Consider the following 19,388-nt stretch of genomic DNA (forward strand, 5'->3'; position numbering starts at 1 on the left):
GGAGGAAGTTAATGCAGCATGTTAATTTATAAGTATAATGAATGTTGATCAGGTTAGCACCAGAAAAGCATGTGGCCAAGTAATGAGTAGTTTTTAATTATCAGAAAATATTAATACATTGAGATCTGGATTTTTTTTAACTATTACACTATGCAAACTAAGAAAATGAGGATAAATAACATTCATTTAATCTAGGATACTCCTCTTTTTTCTGTATTCCTTTTTATATACAGGTAGCTCGTGGTATTATAAAATTCCAGTAATTTGAAAATGCACTTAATACACATATATGTATATACAAATGTATATATCACACATGCACACACATACACATGTATATATTATATATGCACACACATATATGCAAGAACTACACATACCATGTAACTCTGGATAACTGAATTCAGAATTCATAGATCTTACTCACATTTGGAAAGCCATCACATTTGCTTTGCTGTTTTCCAGCTCTAGGAATGGGTCATCCTAATCTACTCTAGATGATGACTGTACACGGGCCTCTGCACTGAACCGTACTCACTTCTCAGTGGCAATGGACATGCTGTACCCATAGAGGCTGTGCACGTTGTACTGCGTCCCCCAGTTCTGCACTGCATCCATGCAAAGGGTCTTGGAATACATGAGTCTGTCAAGAATACCTTAGAAAGAAGACATTTGGTAGAATTCTTTACACTCAGCCTTTTCAGTCTTCACATTGCTTTTTTTAAAAAAAATGTACTATGTGATATTGTGCCTCATCAAAGGGTAATGAAAAATACAAATAGTTAAAATGATACAGAAGTAAGTATCACTTTATCTCATGTCATCATGACCGGAGAAATGATTCACAAGAAGAGGCAAATAGTCAGCTTGATTAAATGAAGCAAATGCACGTGTGAAATACCATGGTGAAGTCTCTTTTTGAACAATTTACACTGACTTTTAAAAAGGAGTATTGAGCCAGCTACTCAAGAGGCTGAGATCTGAAGATCAAGGTTTTAAGCCAGACCAGAGAGGACTGTAAAACTCTTACTTCCAATTTGCCACCAAAAAAACAGAAGTGGAGCTGATCCTCAAATGGTAGAGCACGAGCCTTGGGCAAGACATTCAGAGACAGAGCCCAAGCCCTGAGCTCAAACCCCAGGACTAGCACAAAATAAATCAATATTAAGAAGGTAAACCATGTCCTGCTGACATATAGGTAAAATTGAGAGGGGGATGGAGAGCTGAGAGGTAGAGGAAGAGAAATATAATCAGAACACTTTATATACATATGTGGACACTGAACAAAGAATCTTGATGAAATTAGTTTTGGAAAAAGGAATGGGGGACAGGCAGGGGGTGAAGGAAAAGAATCTTTATAAAGTACATTGTATGCATATATAAGGACATGTCAAAGTGGACACCCCTTCTATAACTAAATGATGCTAGTAAATCGCTTTTCCATTATATTATTAAGTACTAGTTATAGTTCCAAATTTTAATAATTAAAATGCATGGGAAAATATTATTTAGCAGGCATATAAAATACATGCATATGTCTATATTTTGCCAATAGAAACATTGTGAAGCTTTATTTCCTTCCTTCCTTCCTTCCTTCCTTCCTTCCTTCCTTCCTTCCTTCCTTCCTTCTTTCCTCCCTCCCTCCCTCCCTCCCTCCCTCCCTCCCTCCCTCTCTCTCTCTCTCTCTCTCTTTCTTTCTTTCTTTCTGTCATATGTGAGGCTTGAACTCTGGGTCTGTCTGGGCGCTGTCACTCATCTCTTCAGCTCAAGGCTAGTGCTCTACCACTTGAGCCACAGCACTACTTCCGCTTTTCTGGAAATAAGAGTTTCACGGACTTTTCTGCCTGGGATAGCTTTGAACTTAGAACCTCAGATCTCAGCCTCCTGAGTAGGTAAGATTACAGGCGTGAGTTACTGGCACCTGGCTGTATATTATTGAAAGATAATCTTAGCAAATATTTTAGGTAAAAGAAAAATATTTTAAGAAATTACACGGATGGTTTTAATTTAGAAATATATATATATATTATAATTTAAAAGTTAACATGACACCATCTTCAATTCTGAGTAAAATAGATAAGAAAATAAGATTTACCAGGAATAAAAGGTGGATAATTCCATTTGTTGTCACCACAACCTTTCAGTGAACCTTGAATAAAACTGGAAACTTCATTCATGTCCTAATGTACATAAAAGGAAAAGAAACAGATTATTAAATAATTGTAAAGTATAAAGATAAATCACATTGTTGTCTAAGAATATTTTATAAAAGCAATTTTTTCTTCTACAAGAATATAAGCTGCAAACCAAAACCAGATTTTTAAACACCAAAAATGCATTTCATTTTGCTCATTTCAATTGTTCATGTCACTGTGGATCTATCTTCCACATCTGTTCCTTCAGCTTGTTCTGCTGTGGCTGCCATTTATCTTTTTCCAGAGATGCACTAGGCATCTTATACCAGAGTATTTTAATAACCTACATCTCCTAAAATCTCAGAAGACAAGGAAAGCTGGGGCAGACCGCCATTTAATATTTTAATTAAAATAGTAATCCCCCATGGGTGTAAGTAATGCCAGGTGAGCTTAATCACATTCTGAGAATCGTCAGCAGCCATCTGTGGAGACAGAGCAGTTGGGCATTGGATTCACCGATTTTTTCTATTTTTTTTGACAAAGCCTCGATCTTTTCTCTACATACTAGCAATAGAAGTATAACCAGTTAACAGAAGCCTTGTGCTTATTATCTACTCTGCTAACTACTTTGTAGGATTTCCAGAAATAATGAAATGTTATTTCCCACATCTCTACTAAATTGTCTCTGTGCTCTAAGTAAAAACAGCAGTGACAAATCTGTCTTGTGTTAGCTATTATTGTAATCTCAAAAGTATATTTTATGTCTTTTCTCTTCTCCCACCTATGTCATGGACACATTTTAAGACCAAGAGCATTCATCTTCGTGGGTCATATTCCCCTCAGGGACTCCAGCTTTCAGAGATCTCCTTAATGCCATCATTTCCGTATTGTCTTTGCTTGATTCCTCCTTTTTTGTTTCCTAAGTACTCTAAAGCAGTCAACATTGATTGATTTGACATCTCTTTTCTAAGGGAATGACAGAGCCACTGTGAAAATTGTCTTAAAGATATTTTCCCCGAAGTATATAAATAAATGTCTTGATTAAACATTATTATTATTATTTTATTATTATTATTAATTACTTTACAAAAGCATTACTCAGGATTTTGGAGTCTCCCTTAAATATCACTTGCTTTTGAACGTGGTACATGAGTAAGATTGCACATCTCTACTAAGGATCTCTGAATTATTCATATGAATATGCAAACTGTAGAAAGCAACAGACTCAAAAGAAACATCATAGGGAATTAAGTGAGGTGCTCAAGGGAGATTTCTCAAAGTGATGCTAAAGGTAAATATCTCCCAATTCTGTTCTAAATAGTTAAGCATGAGGAAACTCACACTTGTTTTAAAGTTCAAGAATAATTAAAGAGTCTTTGGGTTATTTCTTTGACATTTATATCTATTGCTCTGTTCTACTGCACTTGAGTTTCCCATCAAAAACAAAGTTTACATAAAATTTAATTAAAGCAATAATTTAAGAGCAAGAATGAAAGTAAAGTTTAAAATTACTGTACATTTTTACTGCTTTTTCCTGTGTGCATGTGATCGCCCCTATTTTAAATTAAAAGAAAACTAAAGAATTTCCATCTTTATCTTATTGATACCTCCATAGAATTCCTGAAAGCACTGCTATCATTTTACTCATTTTTATCAAAATGTATCACTTTCCAATATTTGTATATTACAGATGGTACAATAATAAGTATTAAATTGTATATTAATTTCATAAATTAATTAATATTAAAAGTGATGACCACTTTAAAACAAAGAAATAATATGAACCTAACCAGTCAAATAGAATTCAGCTAGGTTATATTTTTTTAATCCTGATTTTCACTCTGTTTTCAATATTATTTTTTCTAAACTTACTCAGATTTTAGGGTCATAATCACCATAACCAGGGGCAGTAAATTTTTCCCCATCGTTCACTAAGTTTTGTTCCAAAAACCTAGAAACTAGCTATCATTCGTTCTAGACATAAACATTCATCCAGAGAAACTTCTTTCATTTTAGCAATTGTTTAAACAGTCCAGGGTTTTGTTAGTCACGTTTATTATTTTTTTAGATAAAATACAAGCAAATGTCAATCATGATTTGTTCTATTCCACAGACTACTCAAAAGTATCTTCCTTCCTTCCTTCTTTCCTTCCTTCCTTCCTTCCTTCTTTTCTTTTGTTCTTTCATTCTTTCTTCCTCTCTGTCAGTTGCAAGGCTTGAACTCAGTGCTCTACCACTTTCAGCCACATTGGCACTTCTGGTTTTTGAGGGGTTCATTGGAGATATGAGTCTCATGGGGATTTTTCTGCCCCAACTGACTTCAAACCACGATCCTCAGATCTCAGCCTCCTAAGTAGCTAGAATTACCACTGGAGGCAGCAAAAGTACATTTCTTAAATGAGGTGACCTCCACAGGTGTTGACATTTTGTTTTGCTAACGTAGACTCTCATAAAGGTTTTCTTGGAATCGCACTTCCATAGTCTTGTCCCCAAATCCCATTAACTGTTCTTTCATAGAAGTCTCTAATCTTGAAAATTTTCCATGTTACTTACAAAAGTAAAATCTGTACCAAGAAATATATTACTAGAGAGGAAAAAATATTTTAAATATTTTGTCTTTTTCCCTTTCTATCCCTTGCCTGTCACAGTATTTCTTGTATGTATTCTAGAAAACCAACCCAAGAGCTTGAAATTATATGTTGCATGTATTTGGAAAGTACACATGTTCAATGCTTCGATGAATAAGCCATTCTGTTTTCATTATCCAATGAGATAGCTACTTACAGAGTTGACATTGATTAAGATGTACTGTATTAAAAATGACTGATACATTGAATTGAAAGCCCTTGGTACAATTACTTTAAGATAATATTAAAAATTAAAGATAAAATAGCTACTTACAATCCAAAGTCCGTCATATTTCACTTGTTTATAGAATTCATTGCACTCATTTACCCACCAATCAACGCAGTCTGGATTGGTGAAATCTGGGTATACTGTTAATCCTGGCCATACCTGGATGAGAGGATTAATCACATGTATACATAGATTAAATAAAATATTAAGGTAGAGGAGCTCAAAAAACATTAAAGTTATGATATTGTCCTTTTAAAGTGAAGTGCACATTTATTCAGAATAATATAAAGCAATATTAATTCATTTCTGAAGGCATTGCCTCCAAAAATTCAAGGAAAAATACTCATTTTCTTTTCTGTCTTGTCAGTGAACATGGCCATAATACTTCATATGTATTAGCACTCATTGAAGCATTTTTATGATCATTAACAATTTTCATTAGCAATTCAAGAGATGAGAAATATTTGTCATTTTTTATATACAATGGAGGTACCAAAATTGATTCTACCCTACAGATAGGAAAAGGTACACACTTGCACTTTCTTTGCTTGCTTGCTTTCCTGCCAATGCAGCTGGTGCTCTACCTCTTGAACCACACCTCCATGCTTTTTTCATGTAATTTTACAGGAATCTCACTAAGCTTTCTGACTATACTGGTCTCAGATATTCTCTAGATCTTAGCCTCTTGAGTCACTGTGATTACAAGCATGAGTCACCCAACCCCTAAATATGTAGTTTAAAATAGATATTTTCTTTTCCTAGTCTAGCCTTTTTTTTTTGTCGGTTGTGGGGCTTGAACTCTGGGCCAGGGTGTTGTCCGCGTGGGTCTTGTCCCTACACTCTTCAACTCAAGGTTAGCACTCTACCACTTGAGGTACAGCGCCACTTCTGGTTTTCTAGTGGTTTATTGGAGATCAGAGTCTCACTGACTTTTCTGCCATGGTTGGCTTTGAATCGTGATCCCCAGATCTCAACCTCCTAAGTAGCTAGGATTATAGGCATGAGCCACTGGCGCCTGGCTCTAGCCATTTTTATTAAATCACAGAAGTGGAATTAGTACCTCAAAGGTGCTTATATATTACTTTTGTCTTTGATATATCTTACAAAGTTACCACCAGTAGAATAATTATTCTAATTAAAAATATACACTGGAGAGGTCAATACTCCTCACATTCTTTCTTATTTTCTCTATAATCTCAGGAAACCTACCAAGCAATAAGTAAGGAAACAGCTCACTGCTCTGTATTTCAGTACTTTTTACAAGGAATTTTAATATTAACTATCAATATTTAAATTTCATTATTTAATTTCATTATCCATTCTAAGTGTAACTATTGAAACTCGGTGCCTAACATATAGATACTCAATTTACATTGGCAAATATTTAGCATTGAATGTCTGCCTAGATCTCTCAGAATGTTTGTGAGATTATAAATTATGTATCATAACTTATCAGCTTTCATTTATTTTATACATTGTCAAATGATGTGCCTGTTTGCTTTTCTGCATAACTAAAGGAATTAAATAATGCTTATCTAAACTTCAAATATTAAATCTAAGGCTGAAAGAAACACAGATACACTCTTACGAACATACTTCCCAAAGGTTTGTTGGTGCAGAGTAAAAAAAAAATGAGCTGCACAATTTTAAATAAGTATCAGAATTTACCTCTCCAATAAGTGGTGTTACCCCATCGGACTCATTTACCCACACGTGTTTTGCATTTCCTCTATCATAGGACTCATATGAGGCTCCATTGGCACGCTTATTTATAGAAATTGCAGGGTCCTACAAACAGAGAAAAAGAAACGATGAACCACCCATTACTTCCAAAATTCACGAATGTTGAACATATTTAACACATGATTCATCATTACCAAGATGATAACGTATTTTTGTCCATGGGCATGCAAATCTTCAGCAAACTCGGGGAGCCCTTTAAATGTAACTTCATCGTATGTGAAGTCCTTCTTGTCTTCCATATAGTCAATGTCAGTGACTTGTGTGTCCTGAAAATGACCACAACATATTCCCATAAGGAATCAAAGCATTTTCTTTCTGTTTTTAACTAAAATGAGTTTCTACTGTAAATGTAATGATTGGAAGAAAATTTAAAACTTAATTTGGGAGCCAATGGTTCATAGTTTTCATCCTAACTACTGCAGAAGGGGAGATTGGAGATTTATGGTTCAAAATCAACCCAGGTAGAAAAATCCAAGAGACTTTATTTCCAGTTGACCAGCAAAAAGTTAAAGCTGGAGGTGTGGATTTAGTGCTACAGCAAGAATCCTGAGTAAAAGAGTCAAGGGAGGAGCTGAGTTCGAGTTAGAGTTCAAGCCTAACACCACCACCATATACATAACAAAACTAAGGCAAGAGGACCTTGAGTTCTAAGGTGGGCAGTGGTACCATGTCCTCAAAACAAAACAAAACAAAAATGGATCTGCTCTGCCAAAATCCAAAGAAAAAAACAAAAAAGTAAGTAAAGTAATAACACTTTAATTTCATAAAAGAAGCAATAATGTCAGTTATTCTAATTGTAGTTATTCTAAATTTTAGTTATTCTGACTTAATTTAGTTATTGTAATTTTTAGTTATTCTAATTTTATTCTATTATTAGTTGTTTTAATTTTCCCCATAACATCAATGCCGAAAATTGAACTCAAAGTCTAAAAATACTTGGCAAAGCTCTACCCATTGAGCCACAACCTCAATCCAGGTTTTGATCATTCTGAAGCATAAAAGCAGTAAAGAAAAAAATGATTCTTTTACTAGTGACTACAGATAGCCCTTATAAACATATATGAGCATATGTATACATATGTATACATATATGCACACATATATATTCATAAATTTCATTGCATAGGAAACAGGAACTACAGAATTCTGAAAAAAATAGAATATTTGGAACTCATTTTTTTAAACTGAATGTAATTTTGCCTCACAAATGTATGAATATATGTATATAAATATATATGAATATTTAGGAATATATAATACCTAAGAGATTATTATATACAATGTATAAATATATGTGATATATTTGTATATGATACATATATATGCTATATAAATGTATATCATGTATGAAATATATTGAATATATATCCATTTCTAGGATAACTCTTCAAAGTACATGTAACGGTCATGCCTGAATCAACACTGGGAATGGATATAGAATACACCTCCCCATTACATCGAAGCTGAACCATCATAAATACTCCTCAGAATGCAGTCCATTTGCTATTATGTTACAGTGTTTAACCTCAGATTTATCTTTCTACCAAGCCTTCCTGCTACTTACATATGGAATGCCAGCTTCCCTGTTTCTTCTTACTACTTCCTTCACTACATCCAAAGACTTGTAATTCCAGCGACTCAACTGGAATCCAAGACTCCAGTAGGCGGGCATGGCAGGCCGACCTATGAACTTGAGGATAAATGATGCATGTTTAATTAGTTACAACAGAGAAAACTAAAGTCAGCAGTAGACATAATATCAACAGGCTTTTTAGTCTGCCATATCTCTGGAGCCCATTTAACTACATCTTGTAAGGAAAATTTTAAATGACTTGCCTTCTGAGATTTTCCTTGCTTATCCTGTAAGGATTAATTTTTTATGAAACTCTCAGAAAGTTTATGTGCTGTCCCTCATCTTCTGTTTATTTTGTGTTTTAAATTCTAAATTGAAACACTCAGGAAAGTAGCATTTTTCATGATACTTTCTATCACAAAAAGTTAAAGAAGAGAATAAAAAAGTCAAAAAATAGTAAAGAGAAAGCTCTCTACTACCAACAACCTCTTATTTTGATCTAAATTATCCTCAAATAGACACTGAGAATAGGTCTATTTGCAGTGTACAAAAATCAGACATAACCTACTGCTTTATTCTACTGAAACATGTTGGGAAAAACAAAGGTATAATATGCAACCTATCAAAGAACTCTAACTTCTGAAGTTAGCTGTTTGAAAGTAAAAATCACTTTGAAATGAAAGATGGAGAGCCATACTGAGAAACTGACATATTGAATTAAAACTCCTGTGTACAACTACTTAAAAATTAAAACTGGAAAAATATATAGGTTTCATTACATAGGAGAAAGAGTTTAAAAAACTACATGCTTATGTCTTTTTAAAAATGTAAGATATAAATCTGCTGACTGGCCTAGAAGGCTAGAAACATGTGACGGATTGCTTTACTGTGTGAAATTGTTAGATAATAAAACAATACTGCATATCATGGTATTATTAAATAAGCTTAGAACACACACCTCTTGATACTGTTGTACAACTTGTTCTGGTGTATCTCCAAGAAATATATAAAAGTCCAGAATACCACCAATGATTTTGTAAGTTACTATTGGAGTGGGTTGGATTAATACCTCTGAAAAACAAAAATTGGAAATATATATATATATATATATATATATATATATATATATGGAAAACAACTTCACACTTGAATAAAACTTTGCTCTGAACATATGATTCCACACTATTTTAACCGATTATTTAGAAATAATATATTGTCAGGTGCCAGTGGATCATGCCTGTAATCCTAGCTACTCAAGAGGCTTAGATCTGAGGATCACAGTTCAAAGCCAGCCTAGGCAGGAAAAGTCCATGAGACTCTTATCTCCAATAAACCACTAGAAAACTGAAAGTAGCACCATGGCTCAAGTGGTAGAGTGCTAGCCTTGAGCTGAAGAGCTGTGGGACAACACCCAGGCCCAGAGTTCAAAGTCCCGCGACCAACAACAACAAAAAAAAGAAAGAATATACTGCCTGTAGCAATAACATGGATGAAAAATAGAATACCACATATGTGAGGCTTCTATTAGAAGAACTCAAAACTCCCCTGGGGATTGCATAGCCAAGAGATGGAGAATGAACCTCTAACAACCAAAAGATTTATTCCCATAATGGTATATCAATTCGTATGTCAACTAAGACTCTATGGAGGGTCATGTTACCACATATTAATTCTTAAGCAAAAAAGGAAAACAAATGGGTTTTCAGTTTAATATTTTTATGTAATTTGATATTCATATAAAATATCAATCTTTCTGAGACATTCAATTTGGTCACTTTTTGTTATCACTGACTCACCTATTATCATATATATATATATATAATAAATATATAAATATATATAATTAAAGGAAAAGCCTATATAGTTTGATTTATAGTAAACTAGAATGTTTTTCTTCCTTCTTTTTCTTTGTGCCAGTCCTGGTGCTTGAACTCAGAGCTTGGGCACTGTCTCTGAGCTCTTTTGTTCAAGGCTACTTCTCTATCCCTTGAACCACAATTCTACTTTTAGCTTTTGGGTGGTTTATGGGAGATAAAGTCTCATTCAATTTTTTGGCTACACTGGCTCAAACCAAAGGCCAAGATCTCAGACTCTGAGTAGCTAGGATTACAAGCATGAGTCACAACCAAGGCTATTTTTTTGGTATATTTACCACCATATGCCCTCATGGAGATATTATTTGTCTTTGTTCTAGAGAGTAAATACATTAATTCATCTTGATAAATGGAGTGTATGAATGACTATACTTTCATCCTGCTGTAAAGGGAAGCACCCATATGTACATCAAAACATGTAAATTTTCCACATCATAGAAACATGGATAGATAAAAGTATTGCATCGCTAATTTCAAACCCCATTTCTAAATATTTCACTTGCAAAATCACATACAGAGCTTATGGGATCACCTAAAATCTGTGGTTGTCACATAGCAAATCTACTTGGACCATTAGATGAAGGAAACCTACCCATTGCATTGCTGTTCATTAAAAACACCCCAAATGCTTTTCCAGTTGTGTCTTCCATACACATGAAGAATGTCTGATGGCCATATAAGTTGTGGTTGTTCTATAAGGCAAAAATGCTAATTAAAGTTCTAAGTAAAGGGTATCTATGTTAAAAGAGTGCTTGGAAACTTACTTGTTTCTGTAAGTGAGCCACCTACAATATTTGTTTTCTTCCCTCTCGATCCCAAACCAACTATTATAGCACAGAATTATGTAACTTATTTTACTTAACATTTTACATGAAAGAATTTAGTATATAAGATAATATAAAATATATTATTATTAGACTGCTTTCTCTTCTTTACACTTTGTTATAATTAAGGGAGTGTAAGCTATTTCTAATTTACCCATTATCCACATTCAGATAGCTAACTTCATAAAACTTCCTCAGTGTATTTATTGAGAGTAGATGGGAAGTCTGAAAGCACTGAAATGTTGACAGGAAACTGATGTCTAACTGACTGTAGAAATTTTTAAATATGAATATCGACATAGCAAGGCATGCCTGATGCTAAGCAAAATGAACTCCAACACATGGACATCAGAGGTTTTTCTTTGTTGTTGTTGTTCTCAATATACTACATGATTTCTTATTTCTTTTGTGTTTTTCCCCTATGGTTTATCCCCTGTTTTCACTGCATTTGATTTTTGTACCCTGGGTATTATATATACGTATATCTAAACTAGGGAAGGGAAAGGGAACAACAAAATGGTGAGGCAAAGGTCAAGGGGGGAGGGAACCAATGTAACAGCGATATTCACAAGACAATATGTTGTAAATAATCTGTACAACCTGAGAGAAGGAGTTAGGGGGTGGGAAAGAGGGAGAAAAATGAGGGAAGAAGTAACAACTTAGACAACAAATGTGCTCATTACCTTACTTATGTAACTGTGCCCTTCTTACATCACCTTGACAATAAAATTTTAAAAATTAAAAAAGAAATGAAGATGAAGCTGGCACTGGTGGCTGACACCTGTCATCCTAGCCACTCAAGAGGCTGAGAACTGAGGATTGTGAGTCAGAGCCAACTGAGGCAGGAAAGTCTGTGAGACTCTTATCTCCAATAAACTACTCAGAACAAACAAGAAGTGAAGCTGTGGCTCAAGGGGTAGAACGCTAGCCATGAGCAAAAGAAGCGCAGTACTTGGCACTAGAGATCAAACCCCAGGACCAACCAAAGTTCTTATTTGCAGACAGCAAAAATGTAATGGACATTGGTAGAACTTACTCCTGGTTCTCTACCAAGTGAAGCTTCTCAAAATGAACATTATTCACTTGGAAGAAGAAAATAGCACTGGCAATTAAATGTCATAACGGTTAATAAGCATGAATTTAATGGTATATTCATTATCCCATAGAATCTCATATTCTAGAAGAGACAAATACATGAAGGAATTCTATGCTGTAAACATTTGCATATCATTTCTAACCACACTCTTTTTGCGATGTTGTATGAAAGATAGGAAGACATTGTGTAAAGACACGAAAAACAAATTTGGAAATATGAATTAACCATTCAACTAGAATAATTCCAAACATCAGGACCTACACATGTAAAATATAAATGCAATGGAATAGAAAAATAAACTATAACAATGAAAGTCAAAGAAATCATCGATAATCCAGAAGTTCATTGCTCAAGCCTTCATAAACTCTGTTAGTTACAGAATTAATTTAGGATTTAGAATTTAGTCCTCAATAAATTGAGCAAGATTTTGGATTACCTATCAATGAGTAACTGTACCAATAACTTAACTTGGAAATGTCAAATGCACCCAAAGTTGGTTGCTCATTCTTGTAATTGAATCGTAGCTACTCAAGAGTCAGGTAACTGAGAAGAGTGGTTCAAAGCCAGCTCAAGCAGAAAGGTCTATTAGACTTTTATCTCCAAAGAACCCACCAGAAACTCGACTGGAGGTATGGCTCAAATGGTAGGGTGACAGTTATGTGTGAGAAAAGCCGAGCAAGGTATAACACCCTGAGTTCTCGCCCCACTACAACTAAGCACACATGCATACAAATATGATACATATGTCATTACATACATCTGCAAACATACCCAATATATACACACACACACACAAAGTCAAATAAGCTTCAAGTAGCATCTGTTCCAACATATTGATTTAATTTAAAACAAGAAAGATGATTTCTTACTTTTCCAGGAATTTCATCTCGAGTAAAGATTGGCCATGTTCTCCAGTTCACATCATGACGGAATCTCTGATGAATGTGTTCCCCGAGACCGTACATGTATTCACTGGGAAGTTTTGTGGAAATCTGTAAGTACTGGTCGGAGTAAATCAGAGGGCCAACACTCGTATCGAATCTGAACCGTGAAGGAAAGAAAGACACAATCCAGAATGATATGTGAAGTATTTTTATCATGTATCGTTATGTGTAAACATCACCCAGAACATCTCATTTGAATGAGGGCAGTCACTATTTTTTTTTTTCCAGACCTGAGGCCGGAACTCAGGCCATTGCTTTTCCCATGCAAGTAATCTTCCACTGAGCTAAATGCTCAACCCATATTCTTTATTTTTATTTTTAAAATATAATATATATTTATATATATATTGCTTATGTGGTACTGAGGAATTGAACCCAGGGCCTCATGTATGCTAGGCAAGCGCTCTACCACTAAGCCACATTCCCAGGCTCAGAGGTCACTCACTTTTAGAAATAAAAATCACCACAGGATCAGCAATTGCTTGTTGTGTCCACACAGCCTCTCTATCATTTCATGCTTTCTCTTATTCAGTACTCACTTCAACACTAAGGAAAGACGAGCCTGCCCATCCCACACCACAACTGTCACCAACTGGGGAAAATCAACTCAAGTATCTGAGAACATAGTAACATGGCCTTGTCTAGCTGCAGGGACTGAGTTTTATAACATGGTTTTATGATAAAGTATTGTCCTGGCTTCTCCACATCTGACATTTATGTTACAATTAACCTCAAATTATTTTCCTCAAAAGAGGAAAAAGTTTGCATGTTGTAGACCCACCAAATCTATACTACCAAAAATGGTTAACTAGCCCTTAATAGTTTAAATTTTAATTAGCAAGCTATGAACATACACATGAATGGAGTATAATTAAACATTTTGATATATTGTTGAGTAATCAATTTATCATACCCGTAACCACGCATATTTATAAGTTTTATACACTTTTGGTCTAAATAGTTATTCTTAGCTATTTTTGAAATATATTAAAATATTAATTAAAGTAAAGCAAGGTGGTGGTGGTTCAATCAAGCCTGGAATTCCAGTTAATAGAGAGGCCAAGAGCAGAGGATTGTAGATGGAGGGCGGTGGACAGGTCACACGCTCATGTCAAGCAGTGTCTGGGTGTAATAGAAAGGTAGCATGGCACAAAACAGTCATCCAAGACACAGAGAAGCACAGGTAAGAAGACTGTCCAGCCCAGGCATAAAGTAAGATCTGACCTTGAAAATAACCAGGGCAAAAAAAAGGGGCTGAGACATGGCTGAAATTGTATAGCACAAGTTTCTAAGTTCAATATTCAGGACCAGAAAAAAGGAACACTAATACTATACTACTACTACTACTAATAATAATAATAATAGAAGTTTATTAACTAAGTTTGAACTATCATGTAGTAGATGTTGAAAAGTCTTTCTTTCTAAATCCTCACCAGAAAAAAAAAAACACTCACTATTCTCTTCTCATCTCCCTCAGCTACATTCTATGCTCTGCTCCTCTGATTTCAGCTTATTTGGATTCCACATACAAGTAATACTGAGTATCATTAATCTGTCTATTTCACTTAAAATTCAATACTTCTTATGATTTATCACAAAGCCAACTGCAAAAGCACTAGAATGTTTGTAGCCAAAGCAGTTTCAGATACTGTTTTGACCATTGGTTAAGTAATATTTGAGAGAATGCAAGATTATTGTTCTATTGTATAGGGAATTTTTTATGGGACATTTCTAACATTTTGGCACCAATTACCTTCACCCTAAGCAATCCATACTAAATGTGGTGAATTTAACTAGGATTTATTACGCATATGAAAACTCCTGTAAGATCGCTGTAATCACTAATACCTTACTTGTTAACCATTTCATCCTGCAAATTGGCTGCAGAATTTGGTAAATAATGAGGGTAATACACAGCATGTTCTACATATACCAAAGAATAGGCAAGATTCCCACCACCTTGACTCTGCAACATGGTTGGAGTTTCTCTGGTGCTTTAGCACATTTTAGCCACACAAAACAAACCCCCTTTTCTCAACCTAATATTTGAACAATTCTAAAGCCATTCATTTGCGGGTCAGAAATTTATTCTTTGGGACAAATATCTTGATATTATTCTCAAACAATAGTATAAAGTCAACCAGTTACTTAATACAAATGTCATTTTCTTTTTGGTAAATTGAGACTTACAAAACCTTGTTGTTGGTTTTTCTGATAACTTTGATGCTGAATGGGTTGTCTGTAGTCTGGACCTCATACAGTGTTTCAGAAGGTGCAGTTCCAGAAAAATCTTTTACATACTGATGGGGAACTTCATATCTGTTGTTATTGGGATCAGTAATCTGCAAATAATAAAACAAATCAAATTGATTCAGAGTGTTATAAATGGAAGCCACAGCAAAATGTTTAGTAATATAATAGACAGTCACAATCTAAAGTTTGACTTTATGAGACTATATGCAATTAAAACATAAATTATTAAAAATAAATGTGTTTAATTGATTATAAAAGTTCAGATATACAAAATCAAGTAAAAGTTTCATCTGCCGATATAAAAATCGATGATAGTTTTACCAAATGCTGATTTTTGAATACTGGATAATAGCATTATTCTCAAGAGTTTTTGGAGTCTTCATCTTCTTAGATAGGTTACAAAATTTGTTTCAGAAAAATAGAGAGGGGACTTAGTCAATAGTAGAGCATTGGTCTAGCATATAAGATACTATGATTGCATTTGTAAGCAAAATAATTATTAGTAATTAATAAATAATTATTTATTTAAATACCACCTAATTCCTAGTAATGTAGTGCTAAAGATTACTGTTCAAATGATAAAGTGCTGTACTCTTCTCTCTAAACTTACAAAACTACTTGCTACTAAGCAGCAGCATTAATTTCTCTAAAGTCAAGCATACAAGTTTTAACCAGTTTTAAAAAAAAACAAAACCCAGAATGAGGATGACATTCAGATACCACTATTCACACTTGTCTCAAATTAAAGCTTTAACATTACTCCAAATCACAACCTACAATAAAGATACTAAAAATTATTAACATAACATTTAAGAAGAATGTGTTTCCTGAAGAAAATGTGCTTAGGTAATGTACACAGCCTTCAAAAATAATGGAGAGTACACTATTATTATTTTTATTAATATTATTATCAAAGAGCAAGCAAGTTCTAAGAAGGGGATTAATTAGTATGATCAAATCCTATGGTAAGGAAAAAATATATCTCAAGTCAGAAAACATTGAGAGGGTAAAGATAATGTTCATAAAATATATTTTAATATTTACTCTTCTTTAGAAATATGAAATCATCAAACCTTGATCCGTAGACGATTGGCTGTCTGGCTTTGAGTCGTGAGAAGGACAGTGTGAATGTCATTCCCAAACAGTGTAGGAGAAGAGATTTTGTTTAATATGGCTTCAAGTCCTTAAAAAATAAACAAAAAAGGCATATATAATTTCATTTATAAACATACACAAGGAACTTTTAAATTGTCTTCCCATGTTTATATTGTTATGATACTTAAGATAAAGATGGAGTATTCTTTAGCTTGGAAGACACTTCTTGCAAAAAATATTTTTCATGGAAATAATTTGAATATTTTGTGTACATACTGATTTTCTTTCATGTAAGAAATATTTCCAAAAAAATTAGAAGAGATTTTCCACTTAAAATGTATGCTATTGACTTATCACAACAGAAAGTGTCTCACCAGTGTTTTTTGCTGTCTTTTGCTGGATGCGGTAGCCATGGTTATCGGCAAAGAAACACCAAGGAACCCCTGTGTTATTTCCAGGCCTCCAGCAACAGCCTCGCTGTGCACACACGGTCTGATAAAATATTGCAACAGAGCAATGTGATTAATTTCTATTACTACATAGGTGAGTCTTTGTTTCCTCAATGAATAAAATGCTTGAAAATAAGCCTATGTTTTTAAATATAGAATATGCCTTAACAATATTTTTCCTACTCTTTCATTTGGAAGAAATGTAAATATTGAATAAGTTGAATTAATTCAAATCACATCTGATAGACATGCTCTGTGATGTGATGCCTATAATCCTTGCACATTATTGTAACCTCTGGAACTATAAATGTTCCTGCTCTCTAGAAACTAGAATTTATTCTTTTTTATCATTGTAGTGCTGAGAAAAGCATTGGTTCTAATCACATAGCAAATTGTATATGAAGCTATATAAAAAGAAGATATAAACTTGAATTCAATTCAATAGGTAAAAACTTTGATAGTAACTCTCAGCTATTAATTAGTTCAATATTCATTTCTTTGAACAAATATATATTATATACTATGTATTATATTGTATATGATATAATATATATTATGTATTATGTATATATAATATACAACATATTATATTTGGATAATATACATATATATCAGAAGTCACAAGTAAGTATGCAACTCAATGTGTAAAAGAATTCTTAGAAATTTCATTATCCAAATAAAAGATTATTGCAGGTGAAAAGCTCCCACTGAGAAGTTGAGTGGCATGATGATGCTATGTATAAAAAATCTCCTAACTGAAAATCTTTTAATGTTAACATTTCATATTGTGATAGTTCTCAGAGTTTGAAAACCTGCAAAACTTTTCCCTGGTTATTTATTTTTTCTGAACTTCTAGCCTGTAGAGATGATTTATTTATTTGTTTATTTATTTATTTATAAGTTTTTTATTGTGAAAATACCTTATAGAGGGGTTACAATTACATGAGCAAGGTAATGAGTACATTTTTTACCAAGCATTGTTGCCTCCTCCTTTGTTTCCCCTTACCATCCCTGCCCTCCCATCTCCCCCCCATGTCCCCCCTTCTACCCTCCTACCCCGCCAAAATTGTAAAGTTCATTTTTCGACATAACATCTTGTACATCTCATTGTTGCAATGAGTCCACCTGTATCCCTATTTAAACAATTTGTTTTTTCCTTTCCCCTCCAAATTATACCAACAGCAAATATAGTGAAAACCGGGGTTATGTCATGCGGGAGGGATATACAAAGCAACAAAGAAATCATCTTATAAATATGTTAGAAACAATAACAAGAGAAAGAAAAATCATTTGAGTCCTTATCTTAGCCTAACATCAATTTATCTGACCTTTTTTGCTTGTCTCAGACATATACTAGTTATTACAAATAAGGGAAACCATGGGACCTATGTCCCCTTGGGCCTGGCTTACTTAATATAATTTTTTCCAAGTCTTTCCATTTCCTAACAAATGGGACAATGTCATTCTTTCTGATGGAGGCATAGAATTTATCTTTAAAACTAAATTAAAAACCTCTAATTTTCATCATGTGAAAGCACACTTTAATCTCTCTCCTGTTTAACCATTAAATTAAAATGGGTTCAGTTACACCACAGAGACACACACCTGCATATACATTAGAAAAATTATTACTATTCCATCTGCCCATTCTGGATGGCTGCTTCTTGTCAGACCTTCAAGTATGTGAGACCACTAATTGGGCAATTTTTAACTCTAGGTAACTATGCAGCTTATGTTAATATTCCTCATGATACAAAATATAGCTCCATAAAATTATTTACAGAAATTTTGTGAAGGCACTTTTAATGCTAACACACAACAAAAAGGTTGAACTAGAAAAGACATGATCACTTTAAAAGATACAGAATTACAATTGTGTAAAACACACGTGCTTAAAAACAGGATGCCTGCAATCCTAGCTACTTGGGAGGCAGAGATCTGAGGATCAAGGTTCAAAGCAAACACATGCAGAAAAGGCCAGAAAAATCTCATTTTTGATTAAGAACAAAAAGAAAAGCTTCAAGTGGAGCTATATCTCAGCATTAATTAATTAATTAATAGATAAAAGAAAAGATATTTAAATCACATTTTGAAGAAATAAAAATAGAAAAACAGATACACTGTAAACTTCTCAAAATATGCTCTATTTTTTAAAATTTGTCTTCCTAGAGCTACACAACATCTATGAAGAACTGTAGCATGAATCCACAGAAATGAATTATCTCTCAATTCCACAACTTAGAAGCCTGAATTCAAAAGTATGCAGAAGACAAACTGGTCTGTTCCTACCTTCTTTGGCCTCTAGTGAAGTTGGCCACCCTGGATTTGGAATCATCTCTAGTCTCTGCTTCCAACTTTGCGTGGCTTTCCTCTCTGTCTCTACGTGCTTGCTCCACTTATCAAGACACCAGATATATTTAGGGCAGATATTTTATTAGGAATCCCTTAATCTAGTGTGAATTCATGTTAAAGTATTAAGGCTGCATAACCCCTCCTTGCAAACAAAGTCATATTCTGGGTTCCCAGGGGAACACAAAGTTTGGGAG

The 19,388-nt window shown here is 34.0% G+C and overlaps 1 protein-coding gene across 1 annotated transcript in view; it reads right to left on the minus strand.

Annotated features, from left to right (window-relative positions):
- The window catches only part of Si (sucrase-isomaltase (alpha-glucosidase)), a 90,724-nt gene that overhangs the window by 63,320 nt on the left and 8,016 nt on the right, over positions 1 to 19,388 (minus strand). Inside the window, exons 3-14 of the mRNA XM_013016144.1 lie at positions 16,768 to 16,885; positions 16,372 to 16,481; positions 15,236 to 15,387; positions 12,971 to 13,142; positions 10,774 to 10,873; positions 9,266 to 9,378; positions 8,299 to 8,424; positions 6,869 to 7,000; positions 6,660 to 6,779; positions 5,037 to 5,150; positions 2,096 to 2,180; positions 539 to 656 (exon numbers count right to left, since the gene is read on the minus strand). Of these exons, the coding sequence (XP_012871598.1) occupies positions 539 to 656; positions 2,096 to 2,180; positions 5,037 to 5,150; positions 6,660 to 6,779; positions 6,869 to 7,000; positions 8,299 to 8,424; positions 9,266 to 9,378; positions 10,774 to 10,873; positions 12,971 to 13,142; positions 15,236 to 15,387; positions 16,372 to 16,481; positions 16,768 to 16,885 (1,460 nt within the window). The remainder of the gene's footprint in view (positions 1 to 538; positions 657 to 2,095; positions 2,181 to 5,036; positions 5,151 to 6,659; positions 6,780 to 6,868; positions 7,001 to 8,298; positions 8,425 to 9,265; positions 9,379 to 10,773; positions 10,874 to 12,970; positions 13,143 to 15,235; positions 15,388 to 16,371; positions 16,482 to 16,767; positions 16,886 to 19,388) is intronic.

The sequence above is a fragment of the Dipodomys ordii genome, unplaced genomic scaffold (genome assembly GCF_000151885.1).
Source record: "Dipodomys ordii isolate 6190 unplaced genomic scaffold, Dord_2.0 Scaffold30, whole genome shotgun sequence".
Classification (NCBI taxonomy): Eukaryota; Metazoa; Chordata; class Mammalia; order Rodentia; family Heteromyidae; genus Dipodomys; species Dipodomys ordii.